Consider the following 23689-nt stretch of genomic DNA (forward strand, 5'->3'; position numbering starts at 1 on the left):
TGCATTTAAGTTAATGGGATAGAATAACACAGTGGTGTTATAATTTCACCACAGCGCATAGCAAAATGAATAATGTAGTTTTTGGCAGAATCCCAACTGCAGCAGAACAGAGACAGTGTTGCACATGATGTGTGCAATGTGGAATGGAAACGAATGCATTCTTATCTCTCTAATCTAGATAAGTCCATAGTACTGAACAGCAAAATTCTCCCACAATATTTCTGAATCCAGAGAGGCTCAAGCATGTTTTCATTTTTTTATACTAGACTCACTGAAGCACTTTTGGCAGTGTTGGCAGTGAACCCCTGCCCCTTCTGGGAGCTTCTAAACCATGCTAGGATATTGTTGACTAGATATAAGAGACTTGCTATCTGTAAAACAGGTCTTATGTGTCCAAAATCTGCCCATTATCTGTAGCCCTTTACACTGAATGAGCTTTTGTACCATATTCTCAGCAACACGGTATAATCGGTATCAATGGAATATATACAGTGGAACCTCGGTTTTCGAACATAATCCATTCCGGAAGTCCGTTCGACTTCAGAAATGTTCGAAAAGCGAAAATAAAAGAGCTGTCGGCAAAGTGAACGGTGAAAATGTAAAAACATGCCATGGAAGCTGTTTGACTTCTGAAAATCATTCAAAAACAGAAGCATTCACTTCCGGGTTGTCGGCGTTTGGGTTCCAAATTGTTCGGCTTCCAAAGTGTTCCGACAACCGAGGTTCCACTGTATATTTAAAGTTACTTAGCATAGTTTTATAAATAAACAACAGATATGTTACAAAAGACTTGGGGTATAATCACTATTTTTCTAGAAAAAGAGGGGCCAGAACTCACCATGATCACCTCCCTTGTTCTCTTATAATGACAACAGCGGCTACCAGTGAGGTGCCGGAACTGAGTTCCAGCAAGTTCCAGATGAAAAAAAAACCCCTGCTTTTAGCATTATAAAACTGAATCGGCAAGGAAAGAAGCCAGCAGTCAGCCGCCTCTGGACATTGTACAGGTTATCAGCCCTGGATCTTGTTCAGATGGTATGATGTGCAATGAAACATACAAGAGAGTCATTGCCAAGGTTTACATCAAAGGAAGAATTCGTAAGGTTTACTGAAAAGCCCTGCTCTGAGTGTTCTGCTGCCAACTGATCCACCAACCTCATGTGAATGGTGTTTTTTCTCTATAGAAGGAAGATGAACCTGAGGGGGCCTCTCATCTGTTCAGTGTGGGGCAGGATGTGTAGAAAAGTAGGCATATTTGTTTCTTATGGAGAAAGCTGTATATTCTCTAGGATTTTTTTATTTTTTAAAAAAACCTTAAATGTCCAAGAGGAGCTGAATTGTGCGACCAGTGTAAAATTAGGCAAATTTGCATGATTTCTCTTTTGAGTGTGCATTATTTGCTATGCAATTTCCCCCAGTTTGCATCACTTATTCCAGTTTTCAGGGCATTGAAATCTCTTCTTCCAGTCATTGTTCATCTGTCCCTATTCTGACTTCTGAGATTTCAGCAGACCTTGCTTACATACTTTCAGGTGTATATTTTGCAAGCTTTAGAGCTAAGTACTTGCTCATCTTTAAAAAACTAATGTCTCTGTGAAATGTTGGAAGGTATGTCGGTTTGATAAAAGGGTCTCTGCAACATGAAAATTTTGCAGCATCCTGGCCTTCCAGAACAATTAGATCAATAGCATTGATAAGTAAAGGTAAAGGGACCCCTGACCATTAGGTCCAGTCGTGACCGACTCTGGGGTTGCAGTGCTCATCTCGCTTTATTGGCCGAGGGAGCCGGCATACAGCTTCCGAGTCATGTGGCCAGCACGACTAAGCTGCTTCTGGCGAACCAGAGCAGCGCACGGAAACACTGTTTACCTTCCTGCTGGAGCGGTACCTATTGATCTACTTGCACTTTGACATGCTTTTGAACTGCTAGGTTGGCAGGAACAGGGACCGAGCAATGGGAGCTCACCCCGTGATGGGGATTCGAACCGCCAACCTTCCGATCAGCAAGTCCTAGGCTCTATGGTTTAACCCACAGCGCCAGCCAATAGCATTGATAGTAACGCCAATATTATTGTGGATCCTGTCACTTTGCATTTCCTTTACTGTGTACAGTTCAGAAAATGTTTAAGAGAAGTACCATCCACCAATGGCTTGAAGAATGGCTTTCCTTTTCCTGAGGTTATCCTTAGCCAAAAATCTCATGACATTTTGCACTTATTGCATACAGAGAGGTCCAGGTCTTTGGGCAGCTCAGCCTCACAGTCCATTCCTCCCTCATGCCAGGGATGGAAAGATCTGTCATTTTCAGTTTTCCCCATCTTAAATTCAGTTCTCCACCTGAGGTACCACTGTATTAGGGGAAATTGCTTGCAAAAATGTTGCAGTGATTTGCAAAACATATTTTTTTAAAAAAAAAACCTTAATGTAAACATTTTTGCAAGCAATTTCCCCTAATACAGTGGTACCTCAGGTTACATACGCTTCAGGTTACATAGCTTCAGGTTACAGACTCCGCTAACCCAGAAATAATGCTTCAGGTTAAGAACTTTGCTTCAGGATAAGAACAGAAATCGTGCTCCGGCGGCGTGGCAGCAGCAGGAGGCGCCATTAGCTAAAGTGGTACCTCAGGTTAAGAACAGTTTCAGGTTAAGAACGGACCTCCAGAACGAATTAAGTACTTAACCCGAGGTACCACTGTAGAATGTATTTGTCAAACTGTTTTCACCAATACCTTCTTTTTATGCACACTTTCCCCTAAAAAATGCATTTTTGTAAATATGCTTACCTGAAGAAATGCATCACTAAATTCGCAGAAGTGTGACTTTTGAAGAATAGATATGTTTGGGTTTGCATATTGCATCGGAAAGTTTTTAAATGCATACTAGATCGAAATTCTCCCTTGCAACATTGTTTGCTGTGGTTTTTGCTTATGACTTTTTTTTTAAAAAAATCATTATTATTATCCTACACTTGGCCAGAAATCCGCAGTTGCTCGTCTGCCAATTCAGGTAGCTCGTATAATATTGCAAGGAGCCTTTCTTTAAGGTACAGTGATTGTTCTTCACCTGTAGCCCTGCTGCAGAGATTAATGCTTTTTTATAGTCACTTTTCTCTGTTTCTTATTAGCATCCAGTTTACATATCTTGTGTCAAGCGCTGGAAGCCATTACCTTTCAAGGTCGGACCCAAGGACGTGCCTGCAGATTTTTCAAATTATATTTGCGTCTCAAAAGAAATCAGTTTGCTTCTAGGGAAAGTGAAACAAAATAATGTTATCAAGGTAGTGTTTTAAGGATTCCTTTCTTCATTGTAGGGGGTCTCCCAGGTCCGATTTAGGACTGCACTCCATTTGCTTGTGTGTGGGACGTGGGTGGCGCTGTGGGTTAAACCACAGAGCCTAGGACTTGCCGATCAGAAGGTCGGCGGTTCAAATCCCCGGGACGGGGTGAGCTCCCATTGCTCGGTCCCTGCTCCTGCCAACCTAGCAGTTCGAAAGCACATCAAAGTGCAAGTAGATAAATAGGTACCCCTCCAGCGGGAAGGTAAACGGCGTTTCCATGTGCTGCTCTGGTTCGCCAGAAGCGGCTTAGTCATGCTGACCACATGACCCGGAAGCTGTACGCCGGCTCCCTCAGCCAATAAAGCGAGATGAACGCCGCAACCCCAGAGTCGGCCATGACTGGACCTAATGGTCAGGGGTCCCTTTACCTTTACCATTTGCTTGTTTTTCACACCAGAGGGCCTGTGTGCTGGAGGTGTCAGACTTAGACCCAGGTTCAAAGTCCTGCTTGGCCACAAAGCTTATTAAGCATAACCTCATTCACGTGGGGTTGTGGTAATGAAATAATGAAGGGGTCTGTCAGGAGCCAGCCAGCAATAAAACACACTGAGTAAGAGAAGTTAGCTCTTTATTAGAAGAAACAAAGTCTACTCACGAGTGCCAGGCCTAAGAAGTCCAGTAACTCTTCTGGGTAGGACATACACCTGTGAGGCAGTTGTGGAGGCTAAAGGTCCCTGCCTGCCCACAGCTGCCTAAGTCTCTCCCAAGTCCTTCCCGATCAATCTGAGACTATGCCAGTGTGTCTGCCTTTGCTCCTTTTGCTTCATACCTCTCCTGGTCCTGGAAGACCAGGGGAGAGGGGAGCTGGTTGCAGCAGAAGTGGGAGACATTCCTGCTGAACGCCTTCTATCCCATGAAGCTCGTGCCAGAAATTAAGAAAAAATATTTCTGTGAAAGTTAGTTGATTATTTCTGATTTTAATGCTTCTATTTGGTTTTTTATTGTATACAGGATCCCAGGATTCTTTGGGTGAAGCCATGTGCTTCAAATAATAATAATAATAATAATAATAATAATAATTTATATATTTATTTATTTATTTATCTATATATTTATATACTTAAATATATAGGGAGTGCACAGCTTTAACTAAAGCCTTTCCTTTGGCTTTCAGCTCCATTCTGCAATTTACTTGCTACAATCGGGTAAAGCTAACCATAAGGAAACAATGGCATACGAAATGTTCTTTAGTTTATGCTTACAAGAACAGTAGTTTAGCTTTATTTTAGCACGTTCCAGAACATGATTTCCCAATGAGATAAAGTAAGCAAAGCAAAAGTCAATTTAAAACAAGAGTTTAATGACTAAGAAGAGGGTTTGGAAATGTGCAGTGATGGCTTTGTAGTGGAGAAATATTGGACAACACTATGTATACACTAACTGATTTCAGACTTGCGGGAAATGTTGCCCCAAATGTCACACTGACATCGTAATTATACAGAGAAGGGAGAAAGTTGTAAGAATATAAACAGGTTGGTAAGGGGAGGTGATAGAGCAGAGGTCGATATGCCAAAGCTCTGAGAGTTGATTTATGTTTTTATTAGGGCTTAATGCGCACCATGCATTTAAAGCATATTGCTTCTCCCAAATATTCCTGAGAACTGTAGTTTATACCTTACAGAGTTGCCAACATCATCATCAGTGCTATTTTTCTAGAAAAAGTGGTGCTGGAACTCAACATGAAGGCCTCCCTTGTTCTCTTAGAAAGGCAATGTTCTCTTAGAAAGACCTTTAAAGCCCTAAACGGCCTCAGTCCAGTATTTCTGAAGGAGCTTCTCCAGGTTACAGGGAACCAGGCAGAGGGCCTTCTTAGTAGTGGCGCCCACTCTGTGACGCCCTCCCCATCAGATGTCAAGGAAATAAACAACTATCTGACTTTTCGAAGCCATCTGAAGGCAGCCCTGTTTCGGGAAGTTTTTAATGTTTGATGCATTACTGTATTTTAATATTTTGTTGGAAGCTGCCCAGAGTGGCTGGGGAAGCCCAGCCCGATGGGTGGAGTCTAATTAATAAATTATAATAATAATTATTATTAGCACCCACCAGTTGCGGAACTGAGTTCCGGATGTGCTGGAACCGAGTTCCAGCGAATTCCGGCTGTTCAAAAAGCCCCGATTCTTCTTCTTATTTGGTTGCTTTCTTTGTGAAAATGACCCAAAGCGACATACAAACACAATATACACACTAAATCTAAATACACAACCAATACAAACCTTTTTTTTAAAAGCCCTCATTTATACAAATAAAAAATAGGTCTTACAGATCCTGCCCCACTAAAAGAGGCTACTAGTATTTAAAACCCTTCAAATTAAAGGTCCAAGTAAAAAAAAGAAAGTTTTTGCCAGGCACCTAAAAATAGATGAAGATGGCGCCGAGTGAACCCCGCTGAGGAAAGCATTCCATAAGTAGGGGGACACTCAAAACAGACTTCTCCACAGTGGCACCTCATTTGAAGAATCTCTTCCCCTTAGATTTATGACCTGTGCTGGTATTGCTATCATTTTGATGCAAGATCCAAACATACCTGCTTACCTTGGTGTTTAAAGACTTTTAAGCTGTTGTTTCATCAGCTTGCCCTGTTATCTTAACTGCTTTAATTCTATTTTGCTGCATTTTTATCATGTGTTTTATGTCTGGATGGTGTTTTTTGGACTGTATGGGCTGCTTGTTATATTTATGCACCCTACTTTGGTCCTGATAGACGAAGGGCACATTCTTAATATGTTTTCAATAAATAATGAAAAAGAGTTCTAAGGTGGGAACTAGCAAGGAAACCATCCTTTGGTAATGGCTGTTCACAGCTGTGTTTCTTGAGGGTTTAAGTGAGCTTCAGTGGGTCTGAAAATCTCCTTAAACGTGCTACGGCTAGCGAATGAATTTGCATCTGAAACCCCCTATTCCGTTTTCCTGCAATTTATCTAATAGTGACTGGTATCAATATAGAACTTTGACATTAAGCCCTAAATGACTTAACACCTGAGAGAATTTGTAAAATATCTGGGGCTAAGATCTGCAGAGAAGAGGCCCTTGTGGTAATTCCTGGGGTGGCCCAGGAGAGAACATTCTCTATAGCAGCCTCTAAATAATAATAATAAAAAATTTTATTTGTATCCCGCTCTCCCCAGCCAAAGCCAGGCTCAGATCGGCTAACATCATATAAATAAGACAATATGCACAATACAATATACAATATGCAAATAAAATAACATTCAACATTCAGTAAAATAATATTAAATAATATTAAATATCAGCATTTCAAAATTAAACAGAAATCCATTCAACAATTACAATAAGTAATTTCTAAACTCCAATCAATAAAACAACAGCAAACCACAGTGCACAACATAATACAATACAAAATAAGAAGCAGAGACTGGAGGGTGGAGCAAGGCAGGTGGAAAGAGGCCTTGCCTGATGAAGTCTCTCCCCTTCCCTCCCCACAGAGGCACATCTGGCACCTTCATAATAAAGTTTTCCTGGTATACTGAAGAAGAGCCTCCATATCTTGGTCTTTGACACTTGAGGTCAATATTTTTAGGACCCACTCTATTCTTGTGATTGTAATTTATTTTACACTAGTGAGTAATAAATGACGTTGTTGTTCCTGCTGTTGTTGTTGTTATCATTATAATTATTATTATCATTATTATTATTATATGTTACTCAAAAGGTAGGCTGTTGCTGTGATTAATCTTTAAACCCTGCCCCTGGTGTTATGTTTCCATCTTCAACCTGCATGTTGGGCAGACTCTCCAAGTGTCCCTATTTTCCGGAGACAGTCCTGGATTTTCAGAAGCCGTCCCAGTTTCTGATGGGATCCCAGAATGTCCCACTTTCCCTTAAAGGTAAAGGTAAAGGTAAAGGGACCCCTGACCATTAGGTCCAGTTGTGACCGACTCTGGGGTTGCGGCGCTCATCTCGCTTTATTGGCCAAGGGAGCCGGCGTACAGCTTCCGGGTCATGTGGCCAGCATGACTAAGCCGCTTCTGGCGAATCAGAGCAGCGCACGGAAACGCCGTTTACCTTACCGCCATTTACCTTCCCTCCTATTTATCTACTTGCACTTTGGCGTGCTTTCAAACTGCTAGGTTGGCAGGAGCAGGGACCGAGCAACGGGAGCTCACCCCGTCCCGGGGATTCGAACCGCCAACCTTCTGATCTGCAAGTCCTAGGCTCTGTGGTTTAACCCACAGCGCCACCCGCGTCCCGTGGAGGGTATGGTAGGACGTCCCTATTTTCGCTGGAGAAATGTTGGAGGGTATGGAGTTATGTGACCCCCCCCCCGAGTCAACGAGATAAGTAACTATACAACTTTTTGAGGATATCTGCAGGCAGCCCTGTATCGGGAAGTTTTAAAAATATTTAATGTTCTATTGTATTTCTATGTAAGTTAGAAGCTGCTCAGAGTGTCTGGGGCAACCTAATTAGATGGGTGGGGTAACATCATCATCATCAACAACAACAACAACAACAACAACAACAACAGACCAGGATGTCCCTGTTTTCATTGGAGGAATGTTGGAGGGTAAGGTTGGGTGTGGTTGTCTGCAAAGGAACTCCCAACACTTCTTTGCAGACAACTGTTACAAATAATTGCAGTTAACTCAAACCAGGGGGTGAGGGTGGGGAAAACTCTTCTTGACACCACTGTCTTTTTATTTATTTATTTAACCCACCCACCCCCTCAGGAGTCTGAATCCTAGACTTGTAGAGTTAAGGTTGTCTCGTCATTCCTTGTGGCCTCCTCTCCCACACCTTTTCCCCGCTCGGAGTAAACAGCATGAAAACTTGTGTAAGCGGCATCCCAGCCAAGCCTTTTATAAACTAAACTTTAATTTGTTATTCTTTTGGCATCCACCAGAGTGTTCGTGTGACTGTGTGGGTTGGCTGTGGAACTGAGCACTGCAAAAACTTTCAGCGGGGGAATGTCTCATTTGGCGGTGGCTCTGTGTCACTAACCAAACACACACAACCCCACCATATGCATGTAACCCCATGGAGGGCAATCGGTGGAAATGTTTGGTGTGAGTAAACCGGGCTCATTGTGAGCGAGGTCTTATTCCCCCCCCCCCCCCCCCGAAGATATTTATTAAGGTTTTCAATATATTACAAAAATAGAAAAAAGAAAAAAGAAAAATACAAAATAAAAATAGTTAAAAACAATTCAGTTTTTCAATCACTTATCATTCATTTGCTTATTTCCCGGACCTCCTCACACCTCCCTTTTCTGTATTCCAATTCAGTTTGTTAGTTCAGCAAATCCCTCCCCTCTTTGTTTATCCTAATCTTCAATCTTAAAATATTGTAACATTAGATTTTTACCTATTAATAGTCTATTTTTTCATATTCCCTTATAACATTACAGCTGGAAACCACTTAGTTTCTATCCAACGTCATTCTAACATTCATTAATTTTACAGTATTTCTGTAGATAGTCTTTAAACTTTTTCCAATCTTCTTCCACCGACTCTTCTCCCTGGTTTCGGATTCTGCCAGTCATTTCTGCCAGTTCCATATAGTCCATCATCTTCATCTGCCATTCTTCCAGGGTGGGTAGATCTTGTGTCTTCCAATACTTTGCAATAAGTATTCTTGCTGCTGTTGTGGCATACATAAAGAAAGTCTTATCCTTCTTTGGCACCAATTGGCTGACTATGCCCAACAGGAAGGCCTCTGGTTTCTTTAGAAAGGTATATTTAAATACCTTTTTCAGTTCATTATAGATCATCTCCCAGAAAGCCTTGATCTTTGGGCACGTCCACCAAAGGTGAAAGAATGTACCTTCGTTTTCCTTACATTTCCAACATTTATTATCGGGCAAATGATAGATTTTTGCAAGCTTGACTGGTGTCATGTACCACCTGTATATCATTTTCATAATATTCTCTCTTAGGGCATTACATGCCGTAAATTTCATACCTGTGGTCCACAACTGTTCCCAGTCAGCAAACATAATGTTATGTCCAACATCTTGTGCCCATTTAATCATAGCAGATTTCACCGTTTTCATCCTGAGTATTCCATTTCAACAGCAAGTTATACATCTTTGACAGAATCTTAGTTTTGGGTTCTAACAGTTCTGTTTCTAATTTTGATTTTTTCCACCTGGAAGCCAATTTTCTTGTCCAAATTGTATGCCTCCATTATCTGATAATAATGAAGCCAGTCTCGCACTTTGTCTTTTAATTTCTCAAAACTCTGCAATTTCAATTTGTCTCCTTCTTGTTCCAAAATTTCCCAATATTTCGGCCATTTGGCCTCCATATTGAGCTTTTTCTGAGCCTTTGCTTCCATCGGTGACAACCACCTTGGGGTTTTATTTTCAAGTAAGTCCTTATATCTTATCCAGACATTTAACAATGCTTTCCTAACAATATGGTTTTTAAATGCTTTATGTGCTTTGACCTTGTCATACCACAAATATGCATGCCACCCAAAAACATTATTGAAACCTTCTAAATCCAAAATGTCTGTGTTCTCAAGAAGCAGCCATTCTTTCAACCAGCAGAATGCTGCTGATTCATAATAAAGTTTGAGGTCTGGCAGGGCAAATCCACCTCTATCCTTTGCATCAGTCAATATTTTAAATTTTATTCTGGGCTTCTTGCCCTGCCAGACAAATCTAGAAATATCTCTCTGCCACTTCTTGAAACAGTCCACTTTGTCCAAGATTTGCAATGATTGAAACAAAAATAACATTCTTGGCAATACATTCATCTTTATAACAGCAATTCGACCTAACAAGGAAAGCTTCAAGTTTGACCATGTCTCTAGGTCCTTTTTCACTTCTGACCAACATTTCTCATAATTGTCTTTAAATAGATTTAAATTCTTAGCAGTCATATTAACCCCCAGGTGTTTTACTTTCTTAACCAATGTTAAACCTGTCTCCTTCTGAAACCTCTCTTTCTCAATCGATGTTAATTTTTTCTCAAGCACCTTAGTTTTTAACTTGTTCAACTTAAATCCGTGAGCGAGGTCTTACAGAGTCGGCCACTCAATATTAGTAAAGCTTTGGAGGAAGAGGCAAAGATCTACTTAGTTTTTTCACTATAACTGGGACAATAAACAGTTACTGAAAGCAATAGGAAATGGAGGGGGAAGATATTTTTCTAGCTTTTTCTTCTGTGGGTTAAACCACAGAGCCTAGGACTTGCTGATCAGAAGGTTGGCAGTTCAAATCCCCGCAACGGGGTGAGCTCCCGTTGCTCGGTCCCTGCTCCTGCCAACCTAGCAGTTTGAAAGCACGCCAAAGTGCAAGTAGATAAATAGGTACCGCTCTGGCGGGAAGGTAAATGGCGTTTCCGTGCGCTACTCTGGTTCGCCAGAAGTGGCTTAGTCATGCTGGCCACATGACCTGGAAGCTGTACGCTGGCTCCCTTGGCCAATAAAGTGAGATTAGCGCCGCAACCCCAGAGTCGGCCACGACTGGACCTAATAGTCAGGGATACCTTTACCTTACGCTAGAGAGAACAGAGAAATGAGGGGGACTTGTTATAGTAAATACAAACCTAGAACCACGGCTTTCCTTTTATTTCAAACGTCAGTGTCCTAGCTTTCTGCAAATTTGTCTGTCCACCCACATTGCCCCCACCTGAAACTGTTTTCCTGGGAGGGGAAGGAAAGATGCTGTAAGAATTCTGGAACAGATGAGAAGATAAACGATTGTGTCTGGGAAAAACTGTAACATTTCACTTGTGCGTATGAGAGGGACAGTAAGACAGACAGCTGCTTCTCACTAAACACAACTTTCCCCCCTTGAAATTGTGTAGAGGTATCACAATTTCCCTCTTCTCTAGGGGGGCATGAGTATGGACATCATAAGTGACCTGATGGATCAGAACAAAGGCCTGTCTATTCCAGCATTCTCTGAATGACTAACCAGATACCTGTCAATGTTTGAAAAGGAAAAGGTTCTGACCTCCTTTGACTCCTTTCCTAGTCCTCGGACCCTAGCTGGCACAAAAGAGTCCTTGAGAAAGAGTACTTTGCAGAATGCTGCTTTTATTCTTAAAATAGTCTTCTCCAACCACGACCAACAGCTTTATACATATCAAACGCAACCAGCTTTCTACCATCCAACCAACCCACCACACACACAGAGTCAATGACCACTCTATATATACAGTGGTACCGCGGGTTACATACGCTTCAGGTAACATACGCTTCAGGTTACAGACTCCGCTAACCCAGAAATAGTACCTCGGGTTAAGAACTTTGCTTCAGGATGAGAACAGAAATCGTGCTCCAGCGGCGCGGCAGCAGCAGGAGGCCCCATTAGCTAAAGTGGTGCTTCAGGTTAAGAACAGTTTCAGGTTAAGAATGGACCTCCGGAACGAATTAAGTACTCAACCAGAGGTACCACTGTACAGACATATGTAGGTGAAAGGTTGCAAGAGTCATGCAGGCTTTGCCGATTCATTGTAGGCCACTGACTCAGTTCCTTTTGTATTAAAGAAACAGCAGCAAATTTTAAGCCATGACAACGCTGACATGAAGGCCACAAGCAGAACATGGCTGCAATAGCACTCTCTCGCTTGTGCTTCCATACAGCTGGTATTCAGAGACTTAGTGTTTCTGATACCTGAAGAAACACAAAGTCATCGTAAGCAGCAATCATTGATAGCCTTATCCTCCACGAATTGGAGGAACATCTACGTGAGTGGACACTACTTCATATTGTGGTACTGGATTCCATCGTTTAACTGTTGTATGAAGTAGTCATATCTATTTTGAAACATCTGGATTGCCTTCTAGTTAGCTTCTGGCTCAGTACAAAGTGCTAGTTTCAACATCTGAATTCATAAACAACTCCGGACCCTGATATTTACCATCTTCTCAGATATTTCTCTGGTCACCGAGATCCTCCATTAAGACTCTCTTTTGGGTACCTCACCTCTGAGGTGTCATAGTATGCTTCTAAGGCAGTGTGTTTCTGAATATTGTTTGCTTGAAACTGCAGGATGGGAGAGTGTTTGTGTCCTGCTTTGGGGCTTCCTGTAGGCATTTTGGTTCCATTAGTACATCTGTTGCATTGGATTTCCTATTGCACCACCATTATTCTCACTAGCACACAACAGCCCCTTACACTACTAGCACAACAGCCTTTCTGTTGGTGGTCAAAGAATGTTGATTCTGGGCCTTTAACTTTGCTTTTATGTCTGTTGTGTTTCTATGTTTCTTTTATTCAGGAATTCGCTACAAGGATCTTATTGTTGGCGTGCCCAAGGAAATATACAAAAACGAGAAGAGAGTAGCTCTTTCTCCTGCTGGCGTCCAAGCTTTAGTGAAGCAGGGCTTTAATGTGCAAGTGGAACATGGAGCTGGTGAAGAAGCAAAGTTCTCCGATGATCTATACAAAGATGCTGGAGCAAAAATTGGGGACTTGAAAACGGTGTTTGGATCAGATCTTGTGTTAAAGGCAAGTTTGCTAGTGAAATGTATAGACTTACATTTGTGAGAGTATGACATGGCAGCTTCATCTAGCCATCTCCAAGCCTATATCTCTTGGGTAACCTTATTCAATGCACCCTAAGGTTGCCATGTGTCCTCTTTTTCCAGGACACGTCCTCTTCTTCAGGGGTAAAATTTCTGTCCAGGTGGATTTTTTTAATTTGCCAAAATGTCTCTGGCTATACTTTCTGGATGAGTCATAAACCTAACTGGTGGCTGAAGACTTGCTTTCCTCTTCTCTTCTCCTGCCTTCCTGAGCAATATATCACAGCTTCTATAGATGTCCAGTTTTTCTTGAGCATTCTTTCTGATATGTTTACAGGGTGGTTATACAAATTTGCCCATAGTGTGGTTATGGCTTCCCATTAATAACTTCTTCATCTTACACTGAAATTTCCTTGTCACTAGCTATAACAAGTCCTTGAGAACCAGTGTGGTGTAGTGGTTAAGAGCGGTAGTGTCATAATCTGGGGAACCGGGTTCGCGTCTCTGCTCCTCCACATGCAGCTGCTGGGTGACCTTGGGCCAGTCACACTTCTTTGAAGTCTCTCAGCCTCACTCACCTCACAGAGTGTTTGTTGTGGAGGAGGAAGGGAAAGGAGAATGTTAGCCGCTTTGAGACTCCTGAAGGGGAGTGAAAGGCGGGATATCAAATCCAAACTCTTCTTCTTCTTCTTTTTTAAAAAGTGGATTTGTGGCACTAGGGTGTGCTACAATTCACTTTAGGGTGTGCTTTAATTCACTTTAATTGAATGTTCATTGAACAAACAGAAACGTCCATCATGCGCTTGAAACTCTCCTTCGAAACAGTGACAGTCTAGAAGGCACCCTTTGTTTACTCACTGTTTAGAGGACTAACACCCCCTGAAGCTGCTTGCTATAAGTCATCAATGTGGGGAGGGGGTGTAGAATGCAGGTATAATAAGAGTAAAGAAGGAAACATACAAATATCATCTTTGACTGAATTCACATTTACAATCAATGCACTTTTGTTGGGAGCCATTGTCATAACCTATGTCCTTAATCCTGCTTCACTAGTAAAGGTAAAGGTGAAGGGACCCCTGACCGCTTCTGGCAAACCAGAGCAGCACACGGAAACGCTGTTTACCTTCCTGCCGGAGCGGTACCTATTTATCTACTTGCACTTTGACGTGCTTTCAAACTGCTAGGTTAGCAGGAGCAGGGACCAAGCAACAGGAGCTCACCCCGTTGCGGGGATTCGAACCGCCGACCTTCTGATCGGCAAGCCCTAGGCTCTGTGGGTTGCCATATTTCATATTTCAAAAAGTAAAAACCAGGACACCCCAAAAGTGTTTCAACTTGAACAGAGATGAGTTAAGTCCAGTAGGTCTGCAATTGAACATCATCATCCTTGCCCAATACATTTTCATGACACTTTGCAGAAGTCAACAAAAAGACAGTGTATCAGTATCAGCATCAAACTTTATTTGGGTTGCAGACTAGCATAAGACCAGCATATACTCTGGTTTCTCTTCAGATCGTATAAAAAGACATAGCCTTCGCCCAAGAAGCTTACAATCTACATTTCAGCACAGGGGAAGACAAGGAGAGAAATGGAAAGGGGTGAATATGATTTGTTTCAGTTGTTGTGGGATAGGAACTAAAGGGTTACAGGCTTCATGGAAAAGGTGAGTTTGGGGGAGGGATTTGATTGAAGAGGTGGCATTCTATAAGTCAGCCTTCACCAGCTTGGTTCCCTCCTGATGTATTGGACTATGACTCCCATCAATCTTAGTCAGCACAGCTGAGTTGGCTGAGCCTTATGAAACTTGTAGCCCAAAACATCTGGAAGACACTGAAGTGTAGGTGGGTTCCAACGAGGCAAGACACAGTGAAAACAGCAAGAACCTTTATTGAACTAACAGAACTGGAAAACAGGGGCAAGGCAACTGCTTATATACATTTCTGAAGGCCAGGGCCACTCCCAGCATGATTGGCTGTCTAAACTTCCAAGCTGCGAATCACAACTCAGAGTTTAAGGGCCAGTGGCAGAGGCCCGAATTCTGAAATGCTCTGTGATTGGATATCATGCATCGAATCAGAACACAAGGGCTCAGAATCCTTAGTCCAGACTCAAGTTCAGACAAACACAAACCACTGAATACATAATAGATACCAGAAAGTGTTCTGGAGGGTGTTTAATTTAGGTACATGGAAATACATTTTGGATTAATATTTTGGATTAAACAAAGCATTTCTTTTCTTTCAGGTCAGAGCTCCAGTCTTTAATGAAGTGTTGGGAGTGCATGAGACAGCCCTACTGAAGGAGAAGGCGACACTTGTCAGCTTCATCTATCCGGCTCAGAACCCAGATCTGCTGGATAAACTTGCTCAGCGCAAGGCCACCGTCTTGGCAATGGACCAAGTTCCTCGAGTCACTATCGCTCAAGGATATGATGCCTTAAGTTCAATGGCCAACATTGCAGGGTGAGGATCCACAATATTCTCTCTACTAATGCTATTTTTTGTAGGGCTGAATTTTCTGGTTCAGCTGTGTCATATATGGCATTGCTTCTTACACTTATCCTACTTGGACTGTTCTCAATTGCGGCCAGTTTTGCAATAGTGAAGGACCAGGGCTACTGTTTCAGATTAATCAATTCCAGCCTCAGCCCCACTACAAATCTTTGCAGCCTCTCTGACTTTAGTGCCAGAAGGACAGTCAGCATGCTCAGAAGAGCCTTGGTAAAGGTAAAGGGACTCCTGACCATTAGGTCCAGTCGTGGCCAACTCTGGGGTTGCAGCGCTCATCTCGCTTTATTGGCTGAGGGAGCCAGCGTACAGCTTCCGGGTCATGTGGCCAGCATAACTAAGCCGCTTCTGGCGAACCAGAGCAGCACACAGAAACGCCATTTACTTTCCCGCCAGAACGGTACCTATTTATCTACTTGCACTTTGACGTGCTTTCGAACTGCTACGTTGGCAGGAGCAGGGACCGAGCAACGGGAGCTCACCCTGTCACGGGGATTTGAACCGCCGACCTTCTGATCGGCAAGTCCTAGGCTCTGTGGTTTAACCCACAGCGCCACCCGCGTCCCCAGAAGAGCCTAGATCAGCCTAAATCATAAGGTAGGGAAACCCTGTCTCTGGGGGGAGGCTTTTGTCGTAGGAAGAACCCGTAGCTTGGGGCACCAAAAGACTATTACATTGCATTTGTTCTGCCCTCACAGAGCTACAATTCTCCAGACTGGTTTACCAGTCAATCTCTCTTCCGAGGGAGCTTTGGGAATTGCAGCTCTATGAGGAGGATAAGGGTCTCATCACAGCTTTCAGCACCCTTAACAAACAACAGCTCCCAGGAGTCTTTGGGGGAAGCCATGAATGCTTAAAGTGGCATGATACTGCTTTAAATGTATAGTACAGATGCGACTATAGAGACGCGGGTGGCGCTGTGGGTTAAACCACAGAGCCTAGGACTTGCTGATCAAAATGTCAGCAGTTCGAATCCCCTGACGGGATGAGCTCCCATTGCTCGGTCCCTGCTCCTGCCAACCTAGCAGTTCGAAAGCACGTCAAATTGCAGGTAGATAAATAGGTACCGTCCGGTGGGAAGGTAAACGGCGTTTCCGTGCGCTGCTCTGGTTTGCCAGAAGTGGCTTAATCATGCTGGCCACATGATCTGGAAGCTGCACGCTGGCTCCCTCGGCCAATAAAGCGAGATGAGCGCCGCAACCCCAGAGTCGGTCACGAATGGACCTAATGGTCAGGGGTCCCTTTACCTTTACAGATGAGACTATAGTTTTGCAGCAGCTCCTGCTTTTTCTACCCACTGCAACTATTTCCTCCTAGCTGCTGCTGAGCAAACCAAGAGCCCTGTTTGCTCCAGGAGGCTGAGGAGCATGAAGGAGCAGAGAAACAGAACTAAGAAAACCACCTTTTTCGGTATATTAAAAAGCCATGTTTGGATGGTAGGCCATGACTGACATAGCAGGAGTCATTCTACCCCATAACTCAATGGTGGCTGTAAACCATGTGTGCCTGGCTTTGTTTCAGTTTGATACCAGAAGTGTTGATTAAACTGCACTGGGAATGGGGCTCCTTAAAGGGATAGGGATGACCTCCAAATTGCAACCTGGGGATTACCATCATCGTTCCTTTTAACAACAAATTCAAGTGGCTGAGCACTTGAGTTAGGAAGCAAAACAGGACCACACCAAAATAAGGAAGTGGTTTCCTCATACTCAAGGGATTTCCTTGGTACACAGAAGAATATATAACAAATAACGTCTTTTTTAAAAAAATAAAAAACAAGGAAACCCAAAACTGCCTGACAAGAACTTGTTACAAAATATGATGGCAATTGAGTCAACATGTCTGTGTAGGGGAAGGAGGTGCCTAAAGTAACCAAAAGTCAATTAATTCAGTGGTTTTATTATTATATTATAGTATTTAATATAGAATGGTGATGATGATGATGATAATACACATAAGAGAGGAGAGGTGTTATGGGAAGAAGGTGAGTTGAAAGAAACTAGCAGTTGGGAGAGGAGAATATAGCATAAGTTGCATGTGAAAGGATAATGGGAGAAGAAACTACAGGGGATGAGTAAATACATTTTGAGAGGAATGTTGGCATGAGAAGCAGAAAACATAAATGAAAAGGCCTTCTTCTCTTAGGGCTTCTGGATCAGCAAATTTTGTCCTAAAATGTGGAGTGTGATTCACACTACTTCCAGAATAAATGTCTTGAGGAAATATGAGCTACGTACTATGGCAAACAATTTAGCAAATTCCAAAGATGAATTAGGTATCAGTAGAAAGTGAAGTCAGTAGCTGCTAGTTGATTAAGACAAACTCGGCTTCTATCGATCACTGTTTGGTGACTGTGGGCCTTCAGTAATGATCAGCCTTCTCAAATGGGCCCTGGTGATAGAAAGTTTGAGGACTCCTGTCTTAGATGGGGAGAATATACAGCAACTGTGTGTTGCAGGTCCAACATGCCCTATTATACATGAATATAGAGAAGATGTGTAGAATCTTCTAGGAGATATTAAGTGTGTTGTGTGGGAACGCTAATGACACTTAACCTCTCTGTCTTCTGTTCTGGGAGACATTATAATTTTGGGCCTCTTCAGTGGCCATTTATGACACCTCATTTGGGCAGAAGGAAAGTATGTGAGATGTTATTAGATGCCAGCACTTAGGAAGCAAGTAAGTGTTTAGGAAAACAGCCTGGAAAAATAGTGTTGTCAGATTTAAACCACAGCGTAAAGTGTGTGTAATAGCCCTGTAGCTGCAGAGATTACACCTGACTTAACATCTCCCAGATGCACGGCTCTTAAAAGACGCAAGAGTTTTCTCTGAATACAGCAATGGCAAGTCTGTCTTGGTGTCTTGACCAAAATGAGTCCGATTGAGATGAAGTGGCTTTAATTCTGAACCATTTCAAGATGCAGCATGTGTACATAATTGGTGTAGCATTTAAACCAGTTTGTTGGGTTGAAAGAAAGAGAAAATTCCAGCAGCTTTGAAATCAGTTCCAAACATGAATTGATTCAAAATGTGTTTATTCCTGAATGGCAATGACGGGCCCCAAAGGTTTTGGCTCATAGTACAGTCAATGTGATATGAAGGGCTTCAAACTCAAGCATACTTAGTTGGAAATATGGGACTTGCTTCTGAATGAATGTGGCTAGGACTGAGTCGCTGCTACTACCCGGTCATTCAAAAACACCTTGGATGTAAAATCTGATCTGGAGGCAATTTGGATTGACTTTCAAGTTTATCAGCTGAAGTTTATCAGCCTGTTCTTTCACAGGCTCTGCTTTTGTTGTGTTAATAGCAGAGTAAGGGTTGCCACATATTTCTGGGGCTGCAGCTGTTTCTGCAATTGGTTCCAGAACAGCTTTGTTTTTGAGTGCTTCTAGAAGACAAATTAGGTGTCAGTAGCATATTCTGGACCTGCTTACCTGGATGCAATCTCCTGAGAAAACAGTGCCTTGATATATTCAATGTATTGCTTATACAATGGTTTTCTGGAAAGCAATGATGGCGCTCGACATGCTGCGGGGACGGCTCGTTTGATGTTCCTTTTCTGGCATAAGATGGCAACTTTTGCCATTTGCCAAGCCCAAAGATTGCTTGAACAGGGCTGCATGCTGTCCTCCTTTGCACAAAACACCCAAGAAGGGCAAAAGTGTGAATGCCAATAACCTGCATGGTTTTTGTCGTGCAAATAGCTGCCCAAAGAAAAGCCTCTGTAGCCTCAGAATCTGAGAAGAGGAGAGGAAAAGGTTAACTCCTTCTCTTCCTGACTGTAGTAATGGGTAATGATAAGAGTTATACACTGTGGCCAGTTATTATTGCTGTTATTATGATATATTTATTAATACCCATCCTTTTCCCTGATGGGATTCAAGGAAACTTACAGATAAAAAGAAGAACTTCAGAGAAAAAACAGGAAAAAACAATACAATAATTAAAAACAATCAAACACTGACAGAATTAAAACAATATACATATAGAACATATATTAAAAGCATACCAATAATTACAATGAAAACAGTGTGGCACCAGCCCTTTTGTTAAAAGCAGTCAGTTCCCAAACGCCTGTCGGAACAAGAAAGGAGAGAGCCAGTCTAGCTTTCTAGGGAGAGAATTCTAAAGTCTGGGAGTTGCCACTGAGAAGGCTCTCCCCAAAGTTATTATGGGCTGGAGCTAAGACTCGTTTAGCTTTTGCTAGTGGTTGCTTTCATTTTCCTGTCCAGTTGTATGTTAACCTGTTCATCAACAAACAGCCTCTTGCTCTGGTCTTACAAAATGAATAACCCGATACAGTGATAGCTCGGGTTAAATACTTAATTCGTTCTGGAGGTCTGTTCTTAACCTGAAATTGTTCTTAACCTGAAGCACCACTTTAGCTAGTGGGGCCTCCTGCTGCGCCACTGCCGCACGATTTCTGTTCTCATCCTGAAGCAAAGTTCTTAACCCGAGGTAATATTTCTGGGTTAGCAGAGTCTGTAACCTGAAGCATATGTAACTTGAAGTGTATGTTAGCTGAGGTACCATTGTATCTTAAATAAGAACTTAACACGGATGTAGTCCCCTGCAAAATAGTCTATCCGAAGAAGTGAATTGCATTTCAAGGAAAACTCCTCTTAGCATCAATGGGATGCTTGAAACGCAACTGGTAGCTTCTGAGGGGTGAAATGAGAGAGAAAGCGTTAAGTTTCCCTTCCCAAGCCCTGCAGTCCTGAGGCTGCTCAAGCATCCCTTTCGCTGCTATTGACATAACTAAAGATGGCGGCCTGCTGGACAGAGTCAATTCTGCACCTCTTCCTTAAATACAGATGTACTGACACATCAACATTTGTGTACTGGAATCTTCTTTATCTGTTCCATCCTCCTTCAATCTTCAGTGGTAGCACCACAGTGCAGGTGAGATCATGCCAGTAGCTCCTTTGACATGCAAAACGGCTTTGGTGTTGTATGGCATAAAGCATGCAGGCATCCCTGCTAGCATCTCAGTAGCCCAACAATCCTAATTTGGGGTCAATGGAGCTAGCACACAACCAAGGGAGATTGAGTATGCACAATGATTTCGAGGGGTCCCTGTGTGCTCTGACAGCTGTCTGTGAGTCGACCTCCTGTTGGATCATCTTGTAGGCAGAGTGAATGCAGGCATGGATGCAATTATTCCTCTTTACATATACAACAGAGGGATTCCCTTGTTAATCAGCGATAATGTAAACCCTGTGTGAAGTGAAAAATAAGGCAAACATTGCTGCGACTTTCCAAGGAACGTTTATGTTGGAAGCATTAGGTTGGGTAGCATCCACGGATGTGGATTTCCTTAACATGCTTTCAAAATGAAACCCGCGCCCCCCGCAAAAACAAAACAAAACCCCATTGCTTTAAAAAGAAAGAAATAATCTAAACCTCTTGTTTTCTTCTTCAGAGAACTAGAGTGAACCCAGAATAGCTCCAATTCTTTGGAAGTTATGCACCCCTAATGAACCTTAGACATGCCCAGTGCTTTTTTTCTGGGGGGGACACAGGGGTACGCATACCCCTAAACATTTCATGAATCTTTGTACTTTTGTCCATTTACTGTACAGTGGTACCTCGAGTTAAGAACTTAATTCGTTCTGGAGGTCCATTCTTAACCTGAAACTGTTCTTAACCTGAGGTACCATTTTAGGTAATGGGGCCTCCCGCTGCTGCCGCGCTGCCATTGCGTGATTTCTGTTCTCATCCTGAAGCAAAGTTCTTAACCTGAGGTACTATTTCTGGGTTAGCGGAGTCTGTAACTTGAAGTGTCTGTAACCTGAAGCATCTGTAACCCAAGGTACAGACCTGAGGTATAAATTACCATATAGCGTATATTCAACACAAAAAACAGCGGCAATTTGTTGTTGACAATGGACAGCTGGACATATAAAGGGCCCCATTACCTTCAGTAGCTTAGGGCCTCATCAAACCTAAATCCAGCCCTGATACGGGGTGATAATAAAACATTTCACTCTCCACCAGGTGCCTCTCCCAAAGTATTCATGGTTCCCTCCACAGCAATAGTCCTTTGTTGGGCACTTGAAAGCATGTAACCAGCACTGATATAATTTGTTATGACAGTCAAATGTATTTTTTCACTTAGACAATTTATATCTTGGAGATGCTCTCGAGCTGTTGTTTGTTTTCTTGGGTGGCTTTTATTAATTCTCCTTTTGGTTGCTTTCTGTATATTTGTTAAGTCTGTTGCAATTTATTCACAAAGCCTACTGAAGAGCCAAGAAATATTTTCACCATTTTCTTTCTTCTCTCTCTCTCTCTTGCTTTCTCTCTCTCTAGGTACAAGGCTGTAGTCCTGGCAGCCAATCATTTTGGAAGATTTTTTACCGGGCAAATTACCGCAGCTGGAAAAGTTCCTCCGGCAAAGGTGCGAACAGTACAGTGGTACCTCTGGTTGCGAACGGGATCCGTTCCGGAGCCCCGTTCGCAACCTGAGCAGAACGCAACCCGCGTCTGCGTGTTTGCGGGTCACAATTCACTGCTTCTGCGCATGCGTGTGACGTCATTTTGCCCAGAAGTAACACTTTCTGGTACTTCTTGGTCACAACGGGAGGCAACCTGAAAACGCTCAACCTCAATTCAATTCAGTTTGCATTTAAAGGCAAATCTATGAAACTCACACTGCCCCAAACAATTTGAGAAAGGAACCATGGCCGCCCTTTGAAACCCACACTCATGTGAATTTTGTGGTGCAGTTCATCAACCAGGCAATGTTGACAATAATGCCTATATTAGGGGAAAGCGTGCATCAAAATGAACGTGTTGGTGAAATAACATACAAAAATGCATTAAATTGTGGGGGAAATTGCTTGCAAAAATAGGTACATTCGTCAAAAGTATGTACAAAGAATGTCTTTATTAGGAGGCATTCTCTTGGTGAATTTTATTTTTATATATATAATATTATTTATTAATTTTAAATTGCAATAATCCAATAAAAGCCACATTATCACAATACCAAATTACAATACAATTTAAAAAGCCAATTATTCCAATACCAAATTAAACAATTTTAGGTGACTTCCTGTGTGCCAGATTTCAGGGTGCAAAGTTCTTATTTCTTTCTCCTTCCATAATTTTGATTAATCCAATTACAACAGTTCTGATCTTGCTCCTTTGTTTAACAGCCACTGATTTCTTGACTTTCGTTCATGATTGCATATCTAATAAATTTTATAGGAGTTTGTATCCTACAAATTTCCTGTTTGAGGTGTTCCCTTGATGAATTTTCATGAGGATTTGAAAATAAAAAATTGCAAATCGCTACAGAAATGTGGATAGCTCAATTTAATGAGAAATTGAGAGGACAGATCCTTCCAACCCTACCTGCTTTCTTGCTAGGCCAATGAGCGAGCTGGCAAGCATCTATGGTTGCACCACCACTGTTGCCTAAGCCAGAGCAAAAGGCAAGTGAACAAGCAGGTTGCAGTGGTGAAGAGGAGAAGCAGCTGCAGGGGGCCCCTTGTCAATGGGCCCCCTTGTGGAGTGTGGACCCTTGACCCTAACCCAACCATGCTGAAATTTGATGCCAATCCTGGATTAGTTATCACGCCATGGTTTTCTGTCTTGTAAAAGTTTGCAGTGAGGCTTGAGACTAATAAGCAGACAGTATGTTTGCTCATGGTCTCATTTCCAAATATTCCATAGAGGAAGATTTGGGCCATCACTTTCTTCCTTTATTCTAAACCATTTTATCCTGCTTAAGTGATGTGTGCTTTGTTCCAATAGTGCATCTTTGTTGCTATTTATTGCTGTCGTTTTCCTTTCTAGATATTAATCATTGGTGGTGGTGTAGCTGGCTTAGCTGCAGCCGGAGCAGCTAAATCCATGGGAGCCATTGTTAGGGGATTTGATACCAGGTATAGTAATAATAATAATAATAATAATAATAATAATAATAATTGCTATTTATACGCCGCCCATCTGGCTGGGTTTCCTCAGCCACTCTGGACAGCTCCCAACAGAATATTAAAAACACAATAAAACATCAGACATTGAAAACTTCCCTAAAAAGGGCTGCCTTCAGATGTCTTCTAAAAGTCAGATAGTTGATTATTGCCTTAACATCTGGTGGGAGGGTGTTCCACAGGGCGGGTGCCACTGCCGAGAAGGCCCTCTGCCTGGTTCCCTTTAACTTGGCTTCTCGCAGCAAGGGAATCACCAGAAGGCCCTCGGCACTGGACCTCAGTGTCCGGGCTGAACGATGGGGGTAGAGACACTCCTTTAGGTGTACTGGGCCGAGGCTGTTTAGGGCTTTAAAGGTCAGCACCAACACTTTGAATTGTGCTCAGAAACGTACTGGGAGCCAATGTAGGTCTTTCAGGACTGGTGTTAGAGTAACTCAAATCCTCAGACCGTAAGCTGTTGT

The 23689-nt window shown here is 42.5% G+C and overlaps 1 protein-coding gene across 1 annotated transcript in view; it reads left to right on the forward strand.

Moving 5' to 3' along the window:
* The window catches only part of LOC308462563 (NAD(P) transhydrogenase, mitochondrial-like), a 78036-nt gene that overhangs the window by 5921 nt on the left and 48426 nt on the right, over positions 1 to 23689 (forward strand). The window contains exons 3-6 of the mRNA XM_080980329.1: positions 12531 to 12760; positions 15023 to 15240; positions 21601 to 21688; positions 23092 to 23180. Coding sequence (XP_080836455.1) covers positions 12531 to 12760; positions 15023 to 15240; positions 21601 to 21688; positions 23092 to 23180 — 625 coding nt within the window. The remainder of the gene's footprint in view (positions 1 to 12530; positions 12761 to 15022; positions 15241 to 21600; positions 21689 to 23091; positions 23181 to 23689) is intronic.

Source organism: Podarcis pityusensis (assembly GCF_964106645.2).
Source record: "Podarcis pityusensis genome assembly, chromosome: 14".
Taxonomy (NCBI): Eukaryota; Metazoa; Chordata; class Lepidosauria; order Squamata; family Lacertidae; genus Podarcis; species Podarcis pityusensis.